A 27,161-nucleotide genomic window follows, 5' to 3' on the forward strand; every position below is an offset into this window, starting at 1 on the left:
AGTCATATAATGCAGGTCGATGGTCACTGTCTCAAAACACAAGCACAGAGTCCAAATTAAAACAATTTCCCATCGTCCAAATAAAAAAATTCCCCATCATAAGTACACATTGATGGCCTAAGACACGAAACGAGTGGTTTGTGTGAGAAAACGAACAGTATTTATATCGTTGTTATCTCTTGAAAACAGCACACGTCAAAATGATCTGACGGCGCGGGCGGGTATAGATATATACATAGATTTCGTCTTGGCTACTGCAGTTCATTGGAACGAAACCGTAGCCAAGCGACATCTAGTGTATATATCTATGCGGGTATAGATGTATATACTAGATGTCACCTTCGCTACTGCAGTTCATTGGAACGAAACCGTAGCCAAAGCAACATCCATGTATATATCTATACCCGCCCGCGCCGTCAGATCATTTTGACGTGTGCTGTTTTCAAGAGATAACAACGATATAAATACTGTTTGTTTTCTCACACAAACCGCTCGTTTCGTGTCTTAGGCCATCAATGTGTACTTATGATGGGGAATTGTTTCATTTGGACGATGGGGAATTGTTTTAATTTGGACTCTGTGCTTGTGTTTTGAGACAGTGACCATCGACCTGCATTATATGACTGACAGACAAGAACGGTTTGACCTAAAAATATCAAAATTGAAACTACTGCGGAAACAAAGACAACTACATCTTGGATGCCCTTGAGGTAAGCTAAAACATATCAAAAATTAATTTCAAAGTGAACTATCCCGTTAAATGTTGACCCAGGAAGTGGTTAGGACTGTGAAGCATTAGGGGTGTTGATGGACTCAATCTACTCTATCTATGTTTTGATCATCGTTCTGAATCAAATCTGGACGTAGACTTTGACAAAAAACATGCTTTTCTCAGCTTTTTGCTCAAAATGTTGGCTTTTTTTATGAAACTTGCTCACATTCAAGTGTTGATAAAAAAAGAATGCATAAAGCTAGAATTAAAAAAAGCAGAATAAAAGCAGATGGTCTGTTCTATATATATATATATATATATATATATATATATATATATATATATATATATATATATATATATATATATATATATATATATATATATATATATATATATATATATATATATATATATATATATATATATATATATATATATATATTAAGCAAGCTTAGATATTCATACCAACAAATAGTTTGGAGGCCATGACATTTTTGGGAAAATGATCAAAAACGCTGGGTGTGGCTTTGCAACTTTAAAAAAAAAAAAAAAAAACGTTAAAAGTGTATTTTTTTTTCTCTCATTTTTTAACATCACTGTTAAAGGTAGGGTAGGCAATTTGTTTTATAAACACTTTTTGTTATACTGGTTGAAACTCTCTTTGCATCCTGATAGCAATCAATAATAGAAGTGGTCTAAATATTAAAACATGTACATGTATCTTGTGTGGAAGTCTCAGGACCATGTTTGTCAAATGTCCTACAATGTCCTACCTGCCTGTCAACATATGTGTTTTTTCATACCTTCGAGTAGTATTGTGTTTCAGGAACATCTTATGCTTTCAAAGCTAGCTTGCTATTGCTAGCCACCTTGTTGCCTACCCTACCTTTAAGGATAGTCACTAGCAAATAGCATTTCTGTGATGCCATCAGCCAGTCAGCTGTCAGAATTTGCTTGCATCAAAACCTGTAGCCAGAACTAAGTGCCCATCACAAAATCCATTCTTGGCTACCTTTTTGCTTGAACATTTCTTTGTGCAAACCAATGAGAATGATTTCCCGAGGTCTCTTTCATCCTCTTAATTTCGCTCTCCCTTTCTCTTCCCAAACGCACACGTGTGTGTGTGTCAGTGAAGATAGCATGCCTGCTCTGTCAGTCGCATTGGCCTCTTAAAGAGACACCTCTGCTTTTCTGCTGTGTATCTGCAGTGCCGCCCTCTCTCCTAATCTCTCACTCACCTACTTTCTCTGCCTCTCTCTCTCTCTCACTCACTGCGGTTCGTCTTTCTGCAGATCTAGCGTTCCTTCGGCCTGTGTGTGTGTTTGTGTGTGTAGGGCGGAATGGAGTCAGAAGCAGGTTCATGTTGTGCTATCAGTGAGTCAGAATTGTACAGTCCACATTTGTCATTGAGACTAGCCTTCAGTTTGAGGCTTATCTAACTAAAACAGGAGGAAGACACCACATAGAGGACTAGTATTCTGTAAGTCACCACTCGGAGAGACTAGCTTTTTGTGTGTGTGTGGGATGTATCACATCCATGTCTGTCAGTGACACTCTCTGTTTCTTTCTAGGCTGGTTTGGGGACTTTGTCTGTCATGCAAGACCTGAGGAGCGAATCAGAACGTCTCAATGAGGTCAAGGGTCATTTGGAAATTGCCTTACTGGAGAAACACTTCCTACGTGAGTACTTGAAGAAGAATGTCTCCTTGTATTCTATGTATGAAAAGCAAAACAAAAAGTTGGGATTGCCCTTTATGTACAGTATGTGCATGGTGTTTCATTCATACCTACAGTACAGGTTATGCAATATAAGATCGTGTTCGGCATGCATTGTATACTACTTTGTAATTTACAAAATATTTCAGTATCTGACCCAAATGACAGTGTGATGCTATTCAGTTGCATATGAGATATGAGATGCTAGAAGTAGGGTGACCAAAATGCAGTCCCGAAATTTGGAGCTTTGTCCCGCGTGCTGCAAGACGTAAGCAGTGTCCTGCATTTAAGTGTCTGTATTATTATTTTTTTCCTTCCCTGAAATTACAATCCCTATAAGAAATACAATAAGAAATATAATACAAAAAAAATGCGATTGTCATTTAAAAAATCCATTTGTATAGCCGTCATGTTGTAGCCTGGCAAGCCAGACCTACATCAAGATGTTGGGTCTGGCAACTCACCATAGACACGGCTCAATCCGAGGGGCGGGATAAACGGCTGTCTTTCAAATTCCCTCTGCACGCAATAGGACAGCGCTTCAACCAACCAGAGTGTTTTCCCAACAGCGGAGCTTAGTTGATAGATGCAACTTTTGCCATATCTGGCTGGCAAAACGACGAACACATCTTCCTTTTTTAAAGAATGACTTAAGTGCCGTTCTATGCTCTTTTCTCAAAGAAAAACCAAGTCCTCCAGAGTCGCGGACAAAGCCGATTCGAAAGATGTTCGCCAGCAGCAGCCGCCATTCTTTGTTTTCAAGTGGCAGGTAACCGTCGCAACTCTGTCGTCATTATGTTAAGCCCGCCCCGCTTACTCTATACATGACGTGATTGGCCTGACCCAATTTAGGTTTTTGTAGCTCGAAAGTCAATGAAGAGTTGCTAGACTGCCCTGGCTGCAAAATACATTTTGCTGCTGCTAGGGAGCGTCTGGATTTTTAGGCTAGTCATGTTGTAGCTAGAGCTGGAAAATAGCCAACCAACAAATTCATAGAATTGGATTTTTCCGCTGATGACATGAGGGGCTTTCGAGTAGTTCAAGGAACTTAGTTTTAGGATCTAGCCACCAGGGTGGTTCCCCGAGAACTAATGGTTCCCCTAGGAACGTATTCCAAGTTGCGTTCGCCCGCCAGTAGGAACTCTGAAGTGACGTAAGCCGCACTTGTTGTTGTGACTTTTATTTTGACGGCGCTGAGAACACCACAGCCTGATCATATAGTGCTCACATTCTGCGTGTTCATTAGTTTATGATCTGTCTAACAGTCCTGTCTAATACGCGATTAGATAGAATCGTTATACATAGAAAGTAGACAGTTTATGAAAATGTATTAGCGTATGCCCGGTGGTTAATGTCCAGTGTTGGTAGCTAAGCAGAAATACATAATCATGTTTGGCTTGGTCCCCTCAAAGTTGCGTTGAAATTTCTCCTCAGCGTAAAGGTTGAGAGGCCCATCTATCACTGTTTTCCATGTTCGTAGAGTTAGTTTGTGGAGTAAATATATAGGCTATAATCTGTGTGTTTACACAGCTTTTTTTTTAAATGGCGGGTGCCAGTGTTTCACGTGCGTTCGGCCAATCAGCGTACACCACATGTGTCAAACTCAAGGCCCGCGGGCCAAATCCGGCCCGCCACATTATTTTATATGGCCCGCGAGAGCATATGGGTGTCTTAAAATTAGGGATGCAACGAAATTTAGGCTGCCGAAAATTTTCGGCAGAAAATAACATTTTCGTTTTTTGGCTGAAAGATACTAAAAAGCCGCCGCGATCCTCCGTGTTCGGCGATGGTTTGACTCTGGCTCAGCGTGTTTTATGACTTTGCGTGCGAGTCCGCTTCCGAAGATGCATAACTTCTAAGCGCGTTCCGCTGTGTGTGTGCGCTGTGCTCTCCGCTCCGTGTTCACAGCGCGTTCTGCTCAATGTTCCGCAAGCAGCGTCCGTTTGTGTGTGTGTGTGTGTGTGTGTGTGTGTGTGTTGCGAGCTCTGCTCACGCTCACCGGAAAGGCAAAGTCCGCTAAAAAAAACGTGCCAACATGAAATTTATCTGGACTTGTTTCTTTTTGCAATAGCACTACTGTGCTGTAATGGTGTGTATTTCCGTGCTGGGCAACACTGGTAAAATTACACGAATCACGATCCTCTCGTTCTCCCTGCTCTGCTCATGCTCTGATAAAATATCTTTGTAGGACTATACTTTATTTTGACAATTGGTCAAAAAATAAATCTGTTAAATCTGATTCTGCTGCATAGAACTGATTGAAGAATAATATATTGATATTTTATATTATTTTAATATAATAATATATTTATTTAAATATATTAAATATATTACATAATATTTAATATAATATGTACCAGTATTATTCACCATTTGTATCACTCCGCTTGTCTGTGTTTGTGCCACTTGCATCATTTAGCCAGTAGGTGGCGACAAGTGACTGTCTTTATGAGTGAACAATTGAACTTTAAACTGATTAGTGCCAAAAACATTGATTAACTCAGGAAAGAAACAAGTAGCTGAAACCAATCTATAATGGTAATATAAAGTGCAAATTTGCCTCTGGACACAAAAAGATTGCACTGGGTTTTGATTGAAATGTAACATCTATGCAAAATAATCCTTGAAAGATTTCTTATTTAAGGCCATTCTTGTTTGGAATATGTGATTGTGTATTGTCAACAATAAGCAGAAACATTCTGCATTTCCATTTTGTAGTGTGGATCATTCATTGCAAAATTTATCCTCATTCTCATTTTTAAGAATCTGTTATCTTGACAAATAATTTATGCTACTGCCCACTGACATGCTTTTAAAGCTATTGTTATCCAAATTTTTTGGCCTTTAAACACCTTAAAATGCACATATGTAGGTCCGAGAAATCCAAATTTTCTCAGGGGAGCATGTCCCCGAACCCCCCTAACTACCTTACATTTGAATGAGTGTGTCTGTGTGGTAATGTGGACTGGTGTGGCTATAGTGCCAGGGCTGAATTTTTGAGCCAGTTTACCCCTGCATATATACAATAATACATTATTCTCTGTAGCAAATCATTATTACCCAGCCCCTCATGTTTCGGGCTCATCCCCTTATGTTTTTAAAACCTAGAAACACCCCTGCAAATGCATATACAATATTTGTAACTTAAATAAGTAACAATCAAATAAACAGACAATATATTAACATTCTAAAAGTCTTACAGTTACAACCGGCCCTTTGAGGGCAGCCATAATGCTGAAGTGGCCCTCAGTGAAAATGAGTTTGACACCCCTGGCGTACACTAACGTCACTGGTAGTTCCTATAGTGCTGGTTTAGACCCTACTGTGAAGTAGGAGCTAAATTAGTTCCTCCAAAAGGAGTTCCTAGAACTAAAATCATTCCTAGTTCCTGCGATGCGAACACGCCAAAATCCGGGTACTTTCGCCAATAGTTCTAGGAACTATGAAAAGGTTCCTCCAGTGCGAAATCCAGCTACACCAGCCAGTTGAATCCGGTTTGCATAGTCTCATAGAGGAAAATAAACTAGTCGCTACTTAAGGAAATTTATTTTAGTTTAAATGTGATTTTTATCTTCTAGCCTGTTATTCATTTGATCATATTTAGCAGACTGAATAGGTCCCATAGAGTAAATTACATTACTCAAACCTGAGCAAATTGGGTGTGAGTCACAGAGCTGGTCACAATTAACAAAGCTTATTGACAATTTAAAAAGTTATCACACGTGATAGGCTTTAATGTGAATCAATATTTACATAGTATAATAGCAGTAAATGTATCTATCACAAACATGCCACGCATTGTCCTGCAAAATCACCTCTACTGTCCTGCAACCGAGCAATTACATGGTGGTCACCCTTGCCAGAGGCTAGCAACGTCCCAAAGCCCAAATTTTGGTTTCGATCTATCATCAACATGCACTTACGTGAGTGAGCACTGTAGCATAGTTTCACTGTAAGTTTAATTTTAATTAGTTTGATTTATAAAGCCTTTACTGTGTGAGCATTATTTTAATTAAAAAAAAAAAAACTTCTTAAAAGGGTCTTTTGGCAAAAAAATTCACCGAAAGTGACAAAAATACATACAATTTTGTGGAAAAATGTCACCATACTGAATTTGGAAATTGGGCTACTTCTACATTGTTGCCGTGGGTTTTTACCCCCAAAACGATTTTTACTGTTTATTGTTGTGACATGAACAGATAATTTGTATGGGGATTGTGTTTTTGTGGTTGGTTTAATGAGAAGGACACCGTTTTTTGGTCAGTTTAACACATGGCTTAAGTCTTGTTCACACCAAACTAAAAAGTTGTGCCACATTTTATTGGTGTGAACAAATTACAATTGTTACGTAATTGTGGACTGATTAGCTATTGATCATCCTTGGGTGTGTGGATGTGTGTGAGATAGAAAGCTTTTTGGTACTTTTGTGTGAATGTTGTTGGTCAAAGTTTGCCATCTTTTTATGTAACAGAATATCCGCACTATGATAGTAAAATGAAAACACCTACATAATGTGGACAAAATGTTCTCGCTGCAGTTCCCATGAGAAAAACTGCTTTGCATCTGAACTAAATAATGTTTTTATTAAAGGGATAGTTAAGCTGACAAATTAGATTGTCATGTTGCTCTAAACATGTTTGAGAAAAACTGAAGACAGTGAATAAGAACTAGAGAGAAAAAAATATGTTAAATCAGCATAAAATATCATAAAAGTCACCCATACAACATGTAAGAAACAAACTGAAATCTCACTTGCTATTCACTGATAATCCTCTCATCTAACTGCTGTGCAAACTGATCTTTGAAACAAAATCAAATCAAGTTGATTCTGAGAACCAATTCTTTTTGATGTGAACAAATCAACTGGATGAACCAATTCACAGAAAACATTGCTTGATTAATTCACAAACAGGACATTGCTTCTTTCATGAATGGCCAAAGAGAGCTTAGACTGATCCTGAAATGTTCAGTGAATAATAACTATTGTTCATAACTTGTATGGATTATTTCATGGTACTTGTATTATGCTTTTGTGTCCTTTTTGAAGCTTGAAAGCCTAAGTGGAACACATATACTCCCAAAATGTGTACCTTGAATATCCTATAACTTGCTTTGGGTAAAACATAAAAAAAAAAAAACCTTTTAGCTTTCATGGAGTTTGTAATATAGCTGTCTGTGAAACGGTTTGCAAAGTTGTAAAGTCGTAAGTGCACGACAAATAAAGTTATTGTCTCCCAAAAGAAAGACTCGACTCTGAACCGCCTAAACAAGTCATCAGGAATTCTAGTCTCACTTCCGTGACCTGCAAACGTAACGCAGTAACACATTTGCATTATGCCCGCCTATGGTCTTCATTTGCTGTGTTTCAAAATACATAGTTTTGTGTTTTATATTGTGCTAGCTCTCCGGCTTACTCATGTTATTACTGTCTTACTGAAATAGGTCTGCTAAGCAGTTGTGGGCCACTATTACCCAAAAATTGTGTTTATTGATGCAGATTGTTGTTCTTACTACTTTGAGTAAAGATAAAGGATGGATCAAGATTTGATTTACAAACTTTAATGTTACATCAGCCATTCACGTGAGTGCTCGGCTAATGTATGCGCTGTTAATGATACAGTTCCCACGTGCACCACAATAGATTACAATTATACACATCAGTTTATTGATGGACATACACTTGTTAATGCTGATGGTGTGGTATTACAGTTGCAACATCTTGTAAAGTACATCAAACTGATTCAAAGTCCTTTTTATCTATATATAAAGTCTTTGTCTGAGTAGCGTATCACTGAGAAACGTCCTGCTCAAGTCATGCTTGCGATGGAGGTTCGGGTTGAATGACTTTTTCTTCCAGTGTTTCATCTTCAGACTCGAGCTCAGATTGAGATGGTACAATTGGCTGAGCTTTAGGAAGCCTCCGGAGCTGAAATTCAGTTATGCTAATGGACATTTTCTTTCTGTGTTGCGCTGTAAGCGGTAAACCAATCACAAAAGACTGGGCCATCTGGCCAATCAGAGCAGAGTAGCCAAAGGAGGGATTTAGAGAGACTGAATCTTTAGATGAGTCGTTTGAGAGTCATTGAAAAATGTGGTGATGTGCAATGTATATTATGAGAAAATGAAAGTGTTTTTTGACCTTTGATGACTGTTGTAGGAGGCCTCCCAAACAAAATTAGCAACATTTAAAATAGGGGCACTTTAAATGCAAATGTTTCTGTAAGGGTTGGGGTATAGACAATATAATTGTGTGTGTGTGTGTGTGTGTGTGTGTGTGGACACAAACATTGGCTCAGTGTCTCATTTGAGAATGACATAGGAAAAAGCAACTGAAGGTCATTAGTGAATGACACCGTCACAATCTAATGTTGTATAACCCGAAGCGTGCCGCTGTCTGCACACACAGGAGAACCCACACATGAGAGGGAGTGAGACAGCACACATTAGTAAGCTAGAGGAAAATGAATGGGGAGAGAGATATAAAATATGAAGTAGGAAAGGGATTACGGAGTGAAGCTGCTAGAGCATCAGAACTGAGGATTTTTGCTCAGGAAACACAGAGTTTTAGCCATATCTGTGCACTCTGGTGTGCGAATATGCATCCAGTATCATGCGTATATGTGAATAGGAGATAATTACAGTGCTAGAAATTACAATGTTATAGTCCTGCCTTTTAGCTAAAGGCAAGTGTTATGAGTCCTGTTGTATATTTCAAAGAGCAAGTTTGTTTACTGTTGAACACACATGACATTAGCTGGACCAGATCAGTGTTTTTATGATTTGAGCTAAAGATTTATATGACATAATCAAAGTGTACATCTTCTATAGGTCTTTTGACGTAGGTCTAAGGCTTACATTTTTTCATTGAACGCAAGTGAATGGATGAGATTTGTGAGCTGAATAAGAGCTGCAGAGTTCAAGATTTTCTGTGCATGACAACTTTATTTACTTAGCCTATTCCTCACACAAAGCTATTGCTTCTTGAAATATATTGATGAGTCATATGGGATGCTTTTTTGTGCTTTTCTCTCATTTTTGTAGCTTGACAGTGTAAATCACCCTCTACTTTTTTTCTTTTTTCTTTGGACATTCTGTATAAGATTAACTTAATTGTTTCATGGACAAGAAAATCAAGGTTTTCATTTCATCTTGTGCTTTGGTTCATTCAACCAAGCAAACATATTTTACATTGAGGCACTAGCCAACACCACTAGGAGTTGAACCTATATTCTTTTTGTTGACCGTGCCATGATCTACCAGTTAAACTACAGATATTGTTGATGGGAGTGTGTGTAGAACAGACGCTGGGTTTTACCCTCTGCTGACATCAATTTTCACATAAGAGAGTCTATTTTAAGCGTGTGTGTGTGTGTGTTTATCCCGTGTGTTCCCGTCTTAAGGCTCTGACCCATTTAGCAATGCGTTACCAGTCATCACAGAGCAGTTGTGCTGACATCATAGGCACTCCATGTTACATTCTTGTCTCCAGTATTGTTTTTCAGATTTGTTTAACCCCTTCTCCCACACACACCCCCCATTTTGGGAAGTGGGGCATAAATGACATGCCCAAAATAAAAAGGTTGCTGCTCATAAGTCATTCTGAATAGACACATGACCAACATGTATTTAGAAAGCCAACACTTGAGTGATTACAGTTCAAGACTCAGATTTACTCAGAATTTTATTAGTATGGAGATATATTATCTTGAAAAAATATTAACAATATATATTTTATGTATAAAAATATGATGTGCCTGTAGTGTAGCAACTTAGAAACACAATGATGAAATTGAAGCCACAAATGTGGTTGTGATTCACTTTAAAACTCTAAAACTATGAATTTTATGAAACATTTTCTAAGACCATGTCATGTGAGTTTTTAGAGAAGGCTGATAAGATGCTAATCAAATATTTTATTGCCCTGTAAACACCCACTTGCACTCTACTGCCAATGTAGTGTGGTGAACTGCCCCATTCATGTTTCTATTGTTCTCACTCGACAAACCTTTCACACTTCTGCCGTAAATGAGACCTAATCTTCATTATTCTTTTATTTGTATTCAGCCATTATTAGCCTTTATTCTGGCATTACATGGCTTGCCCATCTACCATCTATCTTGATCCCTCTATAAATAATCCACATATTATCTAAAGTCTAAAAACAAAACAAAAAAGCATATTCTTGGGACCTTATGTGAATTCTTTTAACAAATGTTCCTGGCATGACAGGTGCATTAGAGCTACAATTAGCATCAAGCTACATGACACAACTTAAAATATAAATTTTACGCTTACTCAAAACTCACTTTAAACAACAGTCGGCTGTTTGTTATAACTTACAATTGCGATCGAATGTGGATTTTAGTCATTTAATGTTATTGAAATATGCTATGTATTGTCTTTTATAAGTAGCTAATCGCTATACACTTGCTTAGCATTTATAATGTAAACATTCTTTATTGATATGAAAATACACCAAATCGCATGAAAATCACACACAAATCATATACTATCGTAATCGTGTGTTTATTAGCTTCATGATTCATTTGTAGAAATGTTTCTTTTGTTGTTTTTCACGGAGCTCAGAACGAGGAAGTGTACAGGACATAAATCTAATTCTATTCAATTTCAGTGTTTAGTTTTATAGACTTTTTTTTCTTGATTTTGTACGATAAACTATTTTGGTTATTTGGTTATGCATTACTCAAATGTATGTAATTTATTTAGTACTGTAAACTGAAATTATACCGATTATTTTTGTACATGCTTAACGTAATGTGCATTTCTCTCTAAAGGCGCTTTATCTTTGCATCTGACACTGACTCAGAAATTGCTAATTTATTAATATGTTATTAAATAAAAATGGTTAAAATGTTCTGACAGCCTCCTTGCTGTTTTTTCCCCTGACATCATTACTTTGGCCTGTGCGTTGCTGCAAGCTTTATGTGTGCGCTTGAGTGCTTAATTTATATTATAAATGCTCATTATTATGGTTTAGTATTTCTCTGTAATGTAGAACAATGTTACACACAATATTCTTTCTCTGCCCAGAAACTAACCATTTTCCGATGCCAAACTATGCTGATAGAAGTATATATACAAGTAATTAAATTAATATCATAAACGTCCGACTTGTTGACTAATGGCTTAAATGAGCTACTACTTGTTGACTAGTAAAATCTTTAGTCTGGGGCAGCCCTATTATTTAAAGGTGCAGTCTGTAAGAATGACTTAAGAATGACTAGTGGTCGAAATAGGTACTGCAGTCCAAATTCAAAATATTGCAGATCGTCGTTTCTCCCGCCACCTGCTCCTCAAACTCAACGCTCACACGGGTTGCCAGTTTGAGCACACGCAACAGGAACGAGCAGAATTGAAAATGAAAATTGTCAAATTGGCAACGTGCAGTATCACAGACCAAAACAAAAACAAACATTCCAGCCTGGAAACGCACATTTCAAAGTAAAATAACTGGCTGTACAAGTGTTTTTCAGAGAAACGATTATGTGGACTTAGCATGTTTCCTCAATATATGCAAACATATTATGGTATTTTTATGCTTCAGTGAAAAAGTTACATACAATTATGTCTTAACAATTATGTCTTACCATTTTGATTAGAGACCTACAAATAGGTTTAGATTACATTTTAAATCCTGCATTCAATGTGGTATCAGATTTTTGGACCCCACTGTATGTTGAAGTTATATGATGTGATTTATAGACATGATTGAGTCATGGCAGCATACAGTATGTGTGTTTGTTGCAGTGTCACAGTTCTATGTTTGTTAGGGTTAAGTAATGAGATTAAGAGATGAGAAGTTCATTGCCTTCTCTCTGGCAGCACACACAAAACCCACACATGAAAATGCTGATTCAACCATATAAATCAGACATCTTTCAGTATATTGACTCCATTTAAGCAATGCATATAAGCTCCTTCTCTGTGACACAAAGAAAATCCAATCATAATTTATCTGAGAAAAATACCACTCACAATATTCCTAACATATGTGTGGGAAGGAATGTTGCATAACAGTTCCTTGTGAAGACACATCACAGCTGAGGATTCCTTTTCTTGCATTATTTAATCTCAATTGCGCTGCTTAACACCAGACTGCTCTGAAATTAGCTATTCTCTTTTACTGTTATTAATAACCCATGTTTTCTGTCTCTTATTTCCTTTTCCTCCCTACAGAAAAAAACACAGTAGCATTAAGGTTTCCTGAAAGAAAATTGAACAGGCCATAAACCACTTATTAATGTGTAATTTAAGGCCCTTGATTTACAGTACAGTAGTATAAGATCAACCAAATATCAGTAAAGATTACTTTAAGCGGTTAGCCTTATGATCAGTAAAACGAACAAAATTGAAGAGACCAGAGTCATTTGTAGGTTTTAGAATATAAAGTTTAGAATATGATATCAACCACTCAGAACCCCCTAGTAACAACATAACAATTCACAAGCAACATTTCAGAACGCCTTTCACATTTCAACAGCCACATAGCAACACCATATAACAATATACCAGACAACCTAGCAAGCTTGTTTTATAGGGGCAAGCACCTCTCACATTTCTATAGACATTTTTATTTTCTCTTTACAAACTCCAAAGCGATAAAGAATCGTTGGTTGCTTGTCAGAAATGTCCCCTCACTGTGGCCTTGACTCATAATTAGTATGACAGTGGTGCCGCTGGCAGGAACTGTGACAACCTGTAAAATATCAGCTGAAGAGGGGGACAGAATTAGGCCAGTGAGTGGGCCAACATTGATCCAGAGCTCTTTTACAGAGGATAGATAGACAAAAGAGAATGAAACAGCAGAAAGAGAAAACAAGGATGTTAAAAGAGAATAATACATGAAAATGACTTACATTATACCTCTAAAAACTCAGTAGTCTTGGTAGTTTGCCCCCCGCAGATGCGCCCCATACATTGTAGTGATAAATGCCGGCAGAAGCCTGGTGGCTCAAATGGCCTAAACCTGCTGGGGTTTTCTGCTATTTACGGACACAACATGCCAATGTCATTTCCCTCAGTACTCCTCTAATTTTCTTCCTCCCAAACTCTGAGAGACTGTCTCTTATGTACTACACCCACACCATCTCCTCCACTTTCTATTTCTTTCAGGCAGGTTACCATGCGACCGCGGCATTCACTTAGGGGTTTATTGTTGCACTGAAAGCCTGCCGCTGACGCAGAGAGAGAAAGCTTATGTTTTCTCTCAGAGGAACGAGAAGTTCACTGCTGTGAAAGGCAGCTGACATCACAGTACAACAATACGCCAACCATGTCTCAACCCTGGGCTCTCAAAACCAAGAAAAGTGTCTCAGAGATCTCACCGTGAATAATTAAATATTGGTGATGACAGCAGAATAGTCCATTCAGGCATTTGCATTAGTAGCTCTGACATTATAAATTTTACTTTATTCTAATGTTCTCTTCAACCATAATAATGGATATACAGTAGTAATAACAAAGTCTTCAATTGCCAGACCCCCTAAGACCTAGAACAGTACCAAACTCCCAAAACACAAAGACTAATACCAGCCACCCAAAGGCCCAAAACAATACCAGACCCCTTGAGGCCCAGAGCGTCTCTAAAATAGCTAAGACTAAGACCAATTCCAGACAACCAAAGACTCAAAACAAAACAAAACTTCCTAAAGACCTAGACTAATAACAGATTCCCTAAGACCCAAACCAATACCAGATCCCTTAAAGGAAAAATCAAGTGAAAAATGAACCTGGGGTTAATTAACACATGGTTACCGAGTCGATTGTTCCCTGTGATGCGTTTTCATGAAAATCGAATGTAAAGAGTTTTATTTATAAAAACAGATTAGCTTATAACAGTAGTATATAGGGCAGAGAGTAAGTAAAAGTAAATCGCTAGTTAATACCACTAACAAGGCTCAGAATAGCCTCACACTAACACGGTAGCATAATGAGGGTCCTTACATACAAACCGAAGCATTGAGAACTTTGTAAGTGTACAGACAGTTTAATAAGAAGATACTTTATAAAGACAGTACATTACGCATTTACAGGCAGGGGCCATCTTGGAAAACAGTCTCGACTAGTCGAGCCACGAACGCCGTGCAATGTGAGCTGGTCGATAGGAATTACGTTTGTGAAATCTAATGTAGCACGGCGTTCGTGGCTCGACTAGTCGAGACTGTTTTCCAAGATGGCTCCTGCCTGTAAATGCGTAATGTACTGTCTTTATAAAGTATCTTCTTATTAAACTGTCTGTACACTTACAAAGTTCTCAATGAGGGGGCGGCAGTGGCTCAGTGGTTCATGTAGATTGTCTACAAACCGGAAGGTTGGTGGTTCAATCCCCGGTTCCACCTGACCAAGTGTCGAGGTGTCCATGAGCAAGACACCTAACCCCAGCTGCTCCCGACGAGCTGGATCGCCTTGCATGGCTGACACCGGCGTTGGTGTATGAATGAGTGTGTGTGAATGGGTGAATGTGAGGCAATATTGTAAAGCGGTTTGGTGGCCATTGGGTATGTGAAAGCGCTATAAAAATGCAGTCCATTTACCATTTACCAATGCTTTGTTTTGCATGTAGGGACCCTCATTATGCTACCGTGTTAGTGTGAGGCTATTTTGAGCCTTGTTAGTGGTATTAACTTGCGATTTACTTTTACTTACTCTCTGCCCTATATACTACTGTTATAAGCTAATCCGTTTTTATAAATAAAACTCTTTACATTCGATTTTCATGAAAACGCATCGCAGGGAACGATCGAATTGGTAACCATGTGTTAATTAACCCCAGGTTCATTTTTCACTTGATTTGTCCTTTAAGACTTAGACCATTTACAGACTTCCAAAGACTCAAATCAATACCAGGCCCCAAAACCCCAGAACAATACTAGACCACCACTTAAGGCCCTTACCAACACCAGTATACCACACATTCTAATACCCAGACCTAAATCAATAACAGACCCCCTAAGATTCAGACCAATAAGAGCCCACACTAATAACAGCCCCTCCCTCTAAGACTCAGATCCAAACACATAACAGACCGCCTAACACCGAGTCTACTCCAGACGGGAGCGCAGCGTTGCACACGACAAACGACAATAGAATCCATTTTACATTGTCTACACTGGATGCCTCGCGAAAACGACAAATCCCCGACAGTAAACTGATGCCTTGTTCTATTTATGACGTACCCCAAGCACTCGCGATACTTCTCATAGGAAGGACAAATGGATTTGCAACGTTCGCTTTGTCACGTCCAGTGTAGACAGCTTCTAGCCGTTGTGGCGTGATGCGTTGCGTCAACGATACCCAGACTAATACCAGACACACTAAGAGCCAGACCAAGACCTGATCCCTAGAAAAGGAAAAGACCTGAGATAGGTGAGTCAATACCTGTTGATCAAGAACCATTTCAATCACCTGAAACAGAGAAAATGCTGATTTTTGTTGCAGCATTTATTTCAAACACAGAGATATTTCGTATGGCGACTCGTATGGAGCTTTTATGAAATTATTGCAAATTCTCTTTATGGCTGAAGATGCCTGCTGACCTGTGGTTGAGGTAATCATCACCTTTTGTACAGCGGAAATAGACTGTAGTCTGAGATAAGTCATGACTCAGATCTGGACCAAAAAAAGTGAAAAATGAGACTCAGACCATGACTAGCAATGAGTGTTGAACCAAGGCTACGTTTATGTGGTCTTCATAGGTCTCTAAACCAAGACCACAAGATTTGAGCCCTGCTTAATAAAATAATGGATTACGAACAAAGCAATGGTCATCTATCTGAGCACTTTTGATGATATGAAAATGATGATTGACATGGTGACTGATATGGTGTTCTGACCTGTGTACCTACAGACAGATGAGCTACATCTCAAGAAGTTTCTTAGAAACAGGATGTTGGAATGGAATAGCAGATAATTTTGCCCTCTGTATTTGTCTTTAAAGACAGTATCTGCTTGCTCTTGTAAATACATTTTTGAAATGTCATGTACCATTGACATTTGAAATCAAAACAAAGGATAATGGTCCCCATTGGCATTATATAAAACAATACCAAAGTTAAACTGATGCTATTGATGCAAGGAATTAGGGCTGTTTTCGACTAAGGATTTTCATAGTCGAATCTGATTCGTTAGATTTTGCCGTAGTCGACTGATAGTCGAACCTTTTTTTTTCTTTTTTTTTTAGATAGCAGCTAGATTTTTTCCATTTCAAACAAAAGAGCTAAAAAACACATATATATCACACATATATCATAACATTTCATAAACATGAGAAGCAATATGAGAGAGAAATTTGGTGATGGTTGTTTAGGTACATTAAACCACGTAAAGCTTTTTCACGCCCATGAGAACCGTGTGGAGTCAACTCACAGCCGCTCCGCTGCCCTGCTGAAAATGTGAAGCAGAAACGTTTAATATCAGATAACGTCCATAATAATTGGACTCTGGGTTCGATTTTTGGACCATTTTCAGTGGTTATGAGGAGCAACATGAGAGGGGAATTTGGTAATCATTGTTTAGGTACATTAAACAACGTAAAGCTTTTTAACGCACATGAGAACCGTGTGGAGTCAGCTTTTTAACGCACATGAGAACCGTGTGGAGTCAACTCACAGCCGCTCCGCAGCCCTGCTGAAAATGTGAAGCAGAAACGCTTAATATCAGATAACGTCCATAATAATTGGACTCTGGGTTCGATTTTTTTACCATTTTAAGTGGTTATGAGGAGCAACATGAGAGGGGAATTTGGTAATCATTGTTTAGGTACATTAAACCACGTAAAGCTTTTTAACGCACTTGAGAACCGTGTGGAGTCAACTCACAGCCGCTCCGCAGCCCTGCTGAAAACGTGAAGCAGGTTTTTGAATACATTTTTATTTATTTACATTAGTAAGCTACAGGACATCGTCTTTCAAAACATGACCTGCGCGAAAGCGAAAAAATAAAATAAAAATGGTACCCAGCCCTTCTGAAAATGCGAATGCGTCTCTGTCCCCAGCACATTTCAAACCAAACTGACGCCCATGTATTCGACTATGAGGTTCATAGTCGAATCAGACCTCTCCGAATCGAATCGTCGAATCCTCGACTATTAGAAGTCAGACCTACAAGGAATAGATCTTTTCAAAAATGTTTAGAGGAACTTTAACCCTCGTTCAATGGTGTAATTCTGTAAGAGTAATGAATAGGTGTCACAAGTAGTGGCTGATTTAAATAAAGATACACCAAAGGCTTTGAGCATGCAAATTATGAATGGAAAAAATTCAAATGGATCCTTTTTAAACTACAGTCTGGTCATTGACAACACTGAACCACATGAAGTCATGGAAGCATCTGGACCAAACCATGTTGAGTTGGGTAACATCACTGTATTGTCTTCGTCTTGGTACATGGCTCACTGTTGTGGAAAAGACCTTACAGAATGTGAACAGTACGGGCCAATGGTTTTCTCTGATGAATAGAGCTTTTGTTTCACCTCAATCAGTAGGGAACAGTAGTTTTCCTCTAGGTGCTTATTTCAAAGGCAGGGTTTAGATCCAGTCCGCCAAGCTGCGTGTTATGACTGTTGTTTTGAGGGTTGTAGTAAAGGACATATATAATCTATTGGATGCCAGCTTCTAGATTCTACATTTCCTGCCATTTGGACAAGTTCACAACAGGCAAAACTGACCACAGGTATTTGGTGCACCAAGAGGCAAAGATGAATTTTAAGGACATTGAAAAAAAATCACTGGGGCCTTGATGACTGAAGGCTGTTAGGGTTAGGGTTACTTCGATTGTTCATGAGTTCTTGATGCATCGGGCCAAGATGGAGGCCTATTTTTCAGATATGGATTTCTTCTGCGATGGAGTCACAGATGACCTCAAAGGCAACCTTAGCCTCAGTAAGTGGTCCACTCAGTTAGTCATAATTGACCCTTGTGTCTAAGGAGAAATTCTTGTAAAGCCATATGTGAGAAACAGACTGAAATGTAATATGTTTTTCACTGGTAATCTTCCTTTCTAGTGAGCAGTTAACCAAGTCAGTGAGCTTATTTCAAGAACAGAATCTGTCAGATTTGTGAAAGAATCATTCAGTTTGACTTTTGGCATTCAGACTTAAATTTCCATCTGTTTTTCACACAAAAATATTGAATGGTTACAGAAGACTTAGAATTTTGTGCAAAATGATTACTTTATAGTACATGGAATTCAATCATTGAAAAGCAATTGTAATTGAATAAAAAGAGCAGCAATGCAAATACTTTGTTCCCTTTGTACTCTACAGAAGAAATAAGTCAAATATGTTTGTAATGGTGAGTAAGTGATGGCCGAATTCTCATTTTTGGGTGTTCTATTTCTTTAGGGTCTCAGATCTGTATTACTAATTCTACATTCTTCAGTTACTTTTTAAAGGTGTGGTATTTACAATAATTGATATACTTGTCTAGTGGCATCCACACATAATGCACTGGCTGAGAGTTTGATGGAGTGTTGTGACAACAGTAAAACATGTCATGCCCAAAGCTATAGTACCATGATGCAATGCAGAGTGGCAGCATTACCAGAACATCAAACCAGGCCACTGGTCAATGCTAATTACACAAGCAGAGAACAAATGAGAGAGAAACTGACAAGAATGTTTGTTCTCAGCTAACAGGGAGCTGTTTGTTAGCTTTGTTAGCGGTGTTAGTATTTCTCCAGGCTATATGGACATTCATCTCTGCTGTGCTCTTAATAGGTTTACATGAATCGCTGCCATGCTTAGTAAGAGCACTTGTAAGCTTCCTAAGATCAGCAGCCCACAAGTGACCGCTTGTGACCTTTGCTTTAGGTTGTGTTTGAGGTTGGTCAGCACACAGTTCTTCAACTTTAGGCCACTGATGTTGTCTATAAAATCAGAAATCCGATTTAAAAGAATCTTCAACTGGTTAGTCAAGTCAAGTCTAGTCACCTTTATTTCTATTGCGCTTTACACAATACAGTTTGTTTCAAAGCAGCTTCACAGTAATAAACAGGAAAATAACAATGAGTGATGCAAACTTTATCAAAGTTAGTCAACGATGCAGTGTTAACTTTGACAGGAAATTTTGATTTAGTATTATTCATAGTCTTTTGACTAAAATGCGAATGTGAAATGTCACCTGAATTGTTTTAGTTCTCTTTCACATGGTCACGCTTATTCAGGTCTATCCATATGTCTGCTCTTCTCTTTCTCCCAGACGTTTACATTTTTGAAAGTTTTATGAGACATGCATTAAGCGCATGCCAACTCGTGTCCCACCGGGTTGATCAGCACATTACAATTTATATGACTGGATCTCTTCTCAAATCATCCCTCCCTAACATTTTCGTCTAGTTTTTTTATGAGTTGACGAAAATGTCAATAGATTTTGTCATTCAAAACTTGTTTTTATTCAGTTATCGTCTCGTTTTCGTCTGTGAAAAAATGCCGTTGAGGAAAATAATGACAAATTATTCGTCAACGAAATTTACACAGCTCTGATGGCATGCCCTCGGTTGTTTATTCCTTGCCTAACTATAATAAAAAATCATAAATTTGATTATAGTTGATGTCTTTACATGTTTACAACAACCTTTCTAAGAAATCACTTTCATAATCATTTTGAAGAGTGATTTGTTGGTCATGAAACCAAAGAGCCTTGTGTTCTTTAGAAACTAAAATTACTCGGGGCCCTTTATTTGCATTTGTTTTGGGATTTTACTGATTTTATTAACTCAACCTTTGCAGTACAGTGTTATTAATATAACATCTATCGCCTGCTATGTTTGGTTTGCACAGACAGCAGCAGAAGTGCGATGTGGTGGTTGGCTGCTGGGGGGAAAAAGAATAGCTCATGGAGTTTCCATAAAAGTTATCCATAAAAAAAGAAAAGAAAAGAAATTCAATTAAAGTGGCAAGAGAGAACTGAGAGTGGGCGCAATCCTGTATCGCCTATGTCAGGATCCGGCACTGCAATATAAACGGGCTGGCCTGAGTTTTTTTTTAAGTCTTTGTATAATTGGTGCTCTCAAGGTGGAGCTCTCAAAGAAATCTGTGGTGTGACTGTGTTGTTCTAGCAACATTCATAATGTTCCAGTGTGAAAGCATTAGCAGAGGAAGTCAACAAGGTTTTATTCAGGGAATTATGGATGAGGATGGATAGACCTCTCAGACGTACACGGCTAGTCTGGTATGAGTGTGTGTAACAGCTCTGAGAGCTCCTGAATCTTTTATATGGTGTGATAGGTGGAGATGAAATTAGCTTGTTTGTATGTGTGCTAATTTATCATGGTGTTCTAACTTGGATACTATGCGTCAGCAATATATTACATTCCTTTATTTTGGGTAAATATCGGGTGGGGGGGGGTTGTAAATACATTATATACAATTATATTTTAATTTTAGTATATTGCTATGGATGAGAGACATTTTCTAATTGATCTAAACTAGCCTTAGAAGGGCTATATATGATGCCATTTACGTGCTTTGCATCCAGACTGCTGAGAGATATCAAGGCCACTTGATGCCCAATTCTGGTTTTTCAATCAAATTTTGGAAACACTTTAGTTTGGGGTCTTTATTAGTACTTATAAAGCACATATTAATGCATTATTCTGCATGACCATATCCCTTCACCCTACCCAATACCTACATTTAACAACTACCTTACTAACTATTAATAAGCAGTAATTGGGAGTTTGTTGAGGCAAAAGTCGTAGGTAATAGTTAAAAGTGAAAAGTGGACCCTATTTCTTTTTATGTGCATTTACATTATACACTTGGCGAAACAAACCAAGGTAGACGTACTGACCTGGAAAATGACCGGGTATGAATTAGCAATAGATTCTTGTAAAAGAAATGATAAGCAATATGAAACCTATTAAAGTAAGAATGCTCGGAAGGTCATGAAGACATCATATATATATAAATATATATAGAAAACTTAGAAACTTGTAAAAGAAATGATAAGCAAACTTAGAAACTTGAGCAACCTGAAAGTCTAGGTAATAAAAACTTTTAGGCATAATAAAATGATGCCTTTTATTTTTGTTGTTTGTCGTGACTCCAGTGGTTTAATCTACATTTTTATGAAGCAATGTGATTGCTTTGTGTGTGAAAACAAAAATGAAGTCTTTATTCACAAAATATCTTCACTTCCACATAGCTCAATATGTGTGCCTGATCACATGAAAGCTGACCTTTTGTAGCTTGAAACCAGAAATCTCTTAGGTTTTAGGTTTTAAAAAATGTCTTCATTTGTGTTCTGAAGATGAATGAAAATCTTGGTACAATATGAGGGTGAATAAATGCTGACTTTTTGTAGCTTGAAACCAGAAATCTCTTAGGTTTTAGGTTTTAAAAAATGTCTTCATTTGTGTTCTGAAGATGAATGAAAATCTTGGTACAATATGAGGGTGAATAAATGCTGACTTTTCGTGTTAACTAACCCTTTAAAGGAGTAGTTCACCTAAGAATGGAAATTCTGTTATTAATGACTCACTCTCATGTCGTTCCAAACCCGTAAGACTTTCGTTCACCTTCAGAGCACAAATGAAGTTTTCAATAAAATCTGAGAGCTTTCTGTTCCTCCATAGACCGCTACAAAACTGCCACTTTGGCACTTCAAAAAGTTCATGAAGTGTTCGTCAAACTAATCCATATGAATTGAGCGGTTTAGTCCAAATTTTCTGAAGAGACTTGATCGCTTTATATGATGAACAGATTTAATTTAGGCTTTTTATTAAACCGCTCAATTTATACGGATAGGTTTTATGATCCCTTTATGAACCTTTCTAAGTGTCAAAGTGGTAATTCTGTCTATGAAGGGACAGAAAGCTCTCAGATTTCATAAAAAAAGATCTTTTGTGTTCCGAAGATGAACGGAAGTCCGACGGGTTTGGAACGACATGAGAATGTAATGACAGAATTTTAATTTTTGGGTGAACTAACTTGATTTAGATTTTACTTTGATATCATTACATTACCATGGTGCAGCCACGGCCCTTTTTTCATATGAGGACTGAATTGATCACAGATGATTTAAATATTATATTCTTTCAAATTTCAACCTATAGTATAAAAATAGCATAAGTTAAGGTCAGTCTCCAGATTCTGTGACTAAAATGCAACGTATACTCATAACATACATCAGACATAATGACTCGTATCTCTTTTTATCGGTCTAGTGTGTGTGGTCATTCTGAAATAGCTCTGTTGTGCAGGATGGAGGACTATCAGCACTATAGTAGATCACTCCACTTCTGTTATTGGTGCCTTATGGCGTCTCCAGTCTGTCTGCGGGGTGCTGTGAATCTACTGGCATTGAGAGAGAGATCGTGAAGCACATTGTGAAGGGCTATTATTACTGAGAGAGAGAGTGTCGGGAGAGGAAGAAGGAATGGAAAAGAGGCAGAGACAGAGTGGCATATATATTTATATATATATTTATATATTTATATTTCATGACCTTCCCAGCATTCTTACTTTGATAGGTTTCATATTGATTATCATTTCTTTTGAAAGAATCTATTGCTAATTCATACCTAGTACTATAATTAAAAGACAAAAAAACTTTCTATATTGTTAAAGGAACAGTCCGACTTTTTGGGACTTTAGCTTATTCACAGTATCCCCCAGAGTTAGATAAGTCCATACATACCCTTTTCATTTCTGTGCATTCTGTAAGTGTTATTTGACGCACCCACTGCTAGCCTAGCTTAGCACAAAGACTGGATGTAAATGGATAATGGTAGCATACTAATCCCAATAAGTGACAAAATAATGCAAACATTTTCCTATTTACATGTTGTGATCTGTATAGTCACAGCGTGTACAAATAACAAGGCTATATGAGACAGAGACCATTTTTAATCGTATAAATACTGGGAACTATATTCTCACTAGGCATAGGAGCACAGCTACTTGGGCGGAGTGGCTACTTGGGCGGAGTGATTTGCGCAGCACACGAGACGCCCTGTTGTTGATTTAGCTGTGCTCCTACGCCTAGTGAGAATATAGTTCCCAGTATTTATACGATTAAAAATGGTCTCTGTCTCATATAGCCTTGTTATTTGTACACGCTGTGACTATACAGATCACAACATGTAAATAGGAAAATGTTTGCATTATTTTTTGTCACTTATTGGGATTAGTATGCTACCATTATCCATTTACATCCAGTCTTTGTGCTAAGCTAGGCTAGCGGTGGGTGCGTCAAATAACACTTACAGAACGCACAGAAATGAAAAAGGTATGAATGGACTTATCTAACTCTGGGGGATACTGTGAATAAGCTAAAGTCCCAAAAATTCGGAGTTTTCCTTTAATACAGTCAAAGTTAAAGGCTGTTGTTATAAGATAAGTATTATTTTATAAGAAAACATTATTTTACGAAGCATATTTTTCAGGTGGCATCCTTCTACTTGAAGATATTGTCCTTGACAAGAACAAAAGCAGATGGAATTGCTGTAATAGAAATAGAAATATATTCTAAATGTTTCATTCAGTTCTGTGAAGATTAGTTAAAGTTAGGGTAATATGTTACCCTGGATCACAAAACCATAAGTCATAAGTAGCACGGGTATATTTGTGGCAATAGCCAACAATACATTGTATGGGTCAAAATGATCGATTTTTCTTTTATGGCAAAAATCATTAGGCTATTAAGTAAAGAGCATGTTCCATGAAGATATTTAGTAAATTTCCTACTGTTAATATATAAAACATGTATTTTTGTGAGTGAATGCAGCATAATTGCGAACACAAATGTACAACTTTAAAGGTGATTTTCCCAATGTTTCGATTTTTTTGCACCCTTAGATTCCATATTTTCAAATAGTTGTATCTCGGCCAAATATTCTCATATTCTAACAAACCACACATCAATTGAAAGCTTATTTATCCAGCTTTCATTGGAGGTATAAATCTCAATTCTATAAGTTTCATAAAATTTACCCATGTGACTGGTTTTGTGGTTCAGGGTCACATATGTGATTTTCAGAGAGGCTAGTAATAGCGAGCTAACTTTGAAAGCATAAGATCCCACCCTCTCTTCAGAGAATCTCCAAAGCCACGCCTCCTCCAAAACACATGAACACACACAGCAGAGAGCAAACAAAAGCGTCACGAAAGATGGCATTAAACTACCCCATGTCTCAAAAGCACATAGCCGTGAACGCAACATAAGCTCTTGTTTTGGTTCAGGAGGAACTGTATAAGGTGGCTGCTGTTTGTTTGCAGTGCTCTGTGACTGACGTCTGTCTAACTCTGCACAGCATAATGTGCTGAAATGAAATGTGTATGAAAATACATCCGTTGACAGTCAGGTAAGACATCGTTCCGAAGGCAACGATTGGACGAACATTTTACACCTTCCACAGACGATTTATATACATATAAATATATTTAGACCACTTAACTTAGTGATTGCTGTTAGGATGATAGAGACTTTTAACCAGAATAACAAAACAAAAAATGTTTCTGGAACAAAACTCCTACCCTTCCTTTAATTAATTCAAACTAATCCCTGACAGTTTTCAAGAAACAGCTGAAAACTGTAAGCTAAAATCTATTCTGTGAGCACTTAACTGCAACCAGCTAAGAAAATGTACTCTATGTCACGATTCCTTCGTCTGCTCTCACTATTCCTTAAAGGGATTGTACACCCACAAATTTAAATTGGTCATCATTTACTCACCCTCATGCATTCAATTCAATTCTCAATTATTTGTATAGCGCTTTTCACAATGCACATCATTTCAAAGCAGCTTTACAGAAAATGCTTGAGTCCACATTACAATTTAGAGTGATCTGTTATCAGAGGGAACTGTCGAAGTTATGTATTTCAAAAATGTACAATCACAGTTAGCGAAAAAGGTATTAATTTAAACAATGTAATAATTTAAGGCAAAAACAATGAGCTCATTGAAGTAATAAATACTTGTTTGTTAACAAATGATTATGACATTTAGAAAAATGTAGCATTGGTGCATGTTGATTCGGTGTTTACGCCATCTGAAGTCTTCGCCGGAGTTGGCGCCGTCTCTTCACAGGTGGGTCTCAATTGGGCTAGTTTTGGCCGGGATTGGGCGGGTTTTGAATAGCAATTAGGCTGGTTTTGTTACACGAAACTTGGAAACCCACTGAGTGTGAATGTGTACAGCTATTCTATATTGTATGTTTTGAAATGACTAACATGTCTTTCTAACATATAATTCCAGCATTTCAGTCAACATATCCGTAGTTCATATTAACAGACTGATCACAGACACATTCAGCCTTCGAGTAATAATAAAGGAGGCAGAAATATATGATTTTCTGCCTGAAGAGACTTTTTTTTCTTATGAAGATCAATGAGAATTAGAGATGAACTGTTTGCTGTAGCATCATAATCAGTCTGTTCTCTGTGTGGCCTGTCAGTAATGAAGACAGATCTAAAAATGTTGGTTGCAGATGATGAGACACACCAGGGCTCAGTACATTGTGTGATTTGTCCATCAGCAATAGATTAAAAACACTTTGAAGAACCCTTTATTTACTTAAAAAAAAACTTTTTGGCATGAACAAATTAATTTGAATTAATTAGATTTTCTCGCTATAGGTGTTATAGGAGGTTTTCAGAGTGTTTCGATGCTAGCTTTGCTAAGATGCTATGAATGGTTGTTGACGCACTGCTGTGCGGTTATTATGGTGCTATGAGTGGTTGCCAGGGTATTGTGGTTGCTAAGATGTTGCTAAGTGGATGTTACCAAGTTGCAATGTACTTACTAAGGGTTTCAAAGTAGCTATTAGCATCTTGCTATGCAGTTTGCTAAAGTGTTCTGAGTAGTTGTTAGTTTCCTGTTTTTAGTTGAAAACGGTGAAAAAACTATGAGTAAAATGGCTTAGAAAATTAATAATGTACCAGAAGAAACATTACACACCAAGTTTATTACTAAGTTTGTTTAAACTTCTGTTTCTGAGTTCAACAGCAACTCATGCGTTGTGTGCTTACCTTAGCTAACACCAATAAAAAGGGTTGGATGCTAGGCCTAAATTAGGATCACTGGGCCTTTTATTTTAGTTAGAATCTATATTTAGGCAGTTCAGCCTTGTGAAAATCTAAATGCTGTGAATAGAAACGTCGCTATAGATTAATTGACTGCCTGCTTAGTGATGTTCATCTCTTCTGAAACCATCTGTCACACAGAAGCACTTCCACTAATGGTCATCTCTCTGAACTCAGGGTTCAGGTACTAGAGTTTTACAGAGCGCTGATGGTCGCTCAGATCTTATTCTCTCCTTTATGGCTCTCTGTATGAGGGAAGCTCATATTAGCACTTAAATATTTATAATGCTTAGCTGGGAACAAAGACCAAGTAGAGTACATAGCTGCAGGCTCACAGCGGTACATTAGACCACTGAGAAGACTGGAGAGTTATTGAGGAAAACACTTTCAAATTGTTCCTGATGTGAAGCTGAAACATCTTCGATAATCCAAAAGGGGTTTATTTTGCACTAATGACTGAATGAATGCAAATTAACCTGCTTGTTACAAAGCTACTTTACTAAGTACTATAGTAAATAAATGTAAATTAATTATTTATTTGAACTCTATCTTCACATGAGAAAAAGAGAGGATGAAGTGATACAAGAGACATCGAATTATAGCATATTGGTTTCCATGGTAAATGGGCAAATATTGTAAGGGATTGTAGAGCTAACAGGTATCGTAATGAAGTAATGAAGATGTTT

General features: G+C 37.7%; 1 protein-coding gene across 3 annotated transcripts in view; it reads left to right on the forward strand.

Moving 5' to 3' along the window:
* gramd4a (GRAM domain containing 4a) overlaps nt 1–27,161 on the forward strand; it is a 63,653-nt gene that overhangs the window by 14,805 nt on the left and 21,687 nt on the right. For all 3 annotated transcript variants that reach the window (XR_014030101.1, XM_081364157.1, XM_081364158.1), the window contains exon 3: nt 2,287–2,395. Coding sequence is in view for 2 of the 3 variants with exons in the window: in XM_081364157.1 (XP_081220283.1) it covers nt 2,287–2,395 (109 nt within the window). In the remaining variant the exon portion in view is untranslated. The remainder of the gene's footprint in view (nt 1–2,286; nt 2,396–27,161) is intronic.

The sequence above is a fragment of the Scardinius erythrophthalmus genome (assembly GCF_964197995.2).
Source record: "Scardinius erythrophthalmus genome assembly, chromosome: 4".
Taxonomy (NCBI): domain Eukaryota; kingdom Metazoa; phylum Chordata; class Actinopteri; order Cypriniformes; family Leuciscidae; genus Scardinius; species Scardinius erythrophthalmus.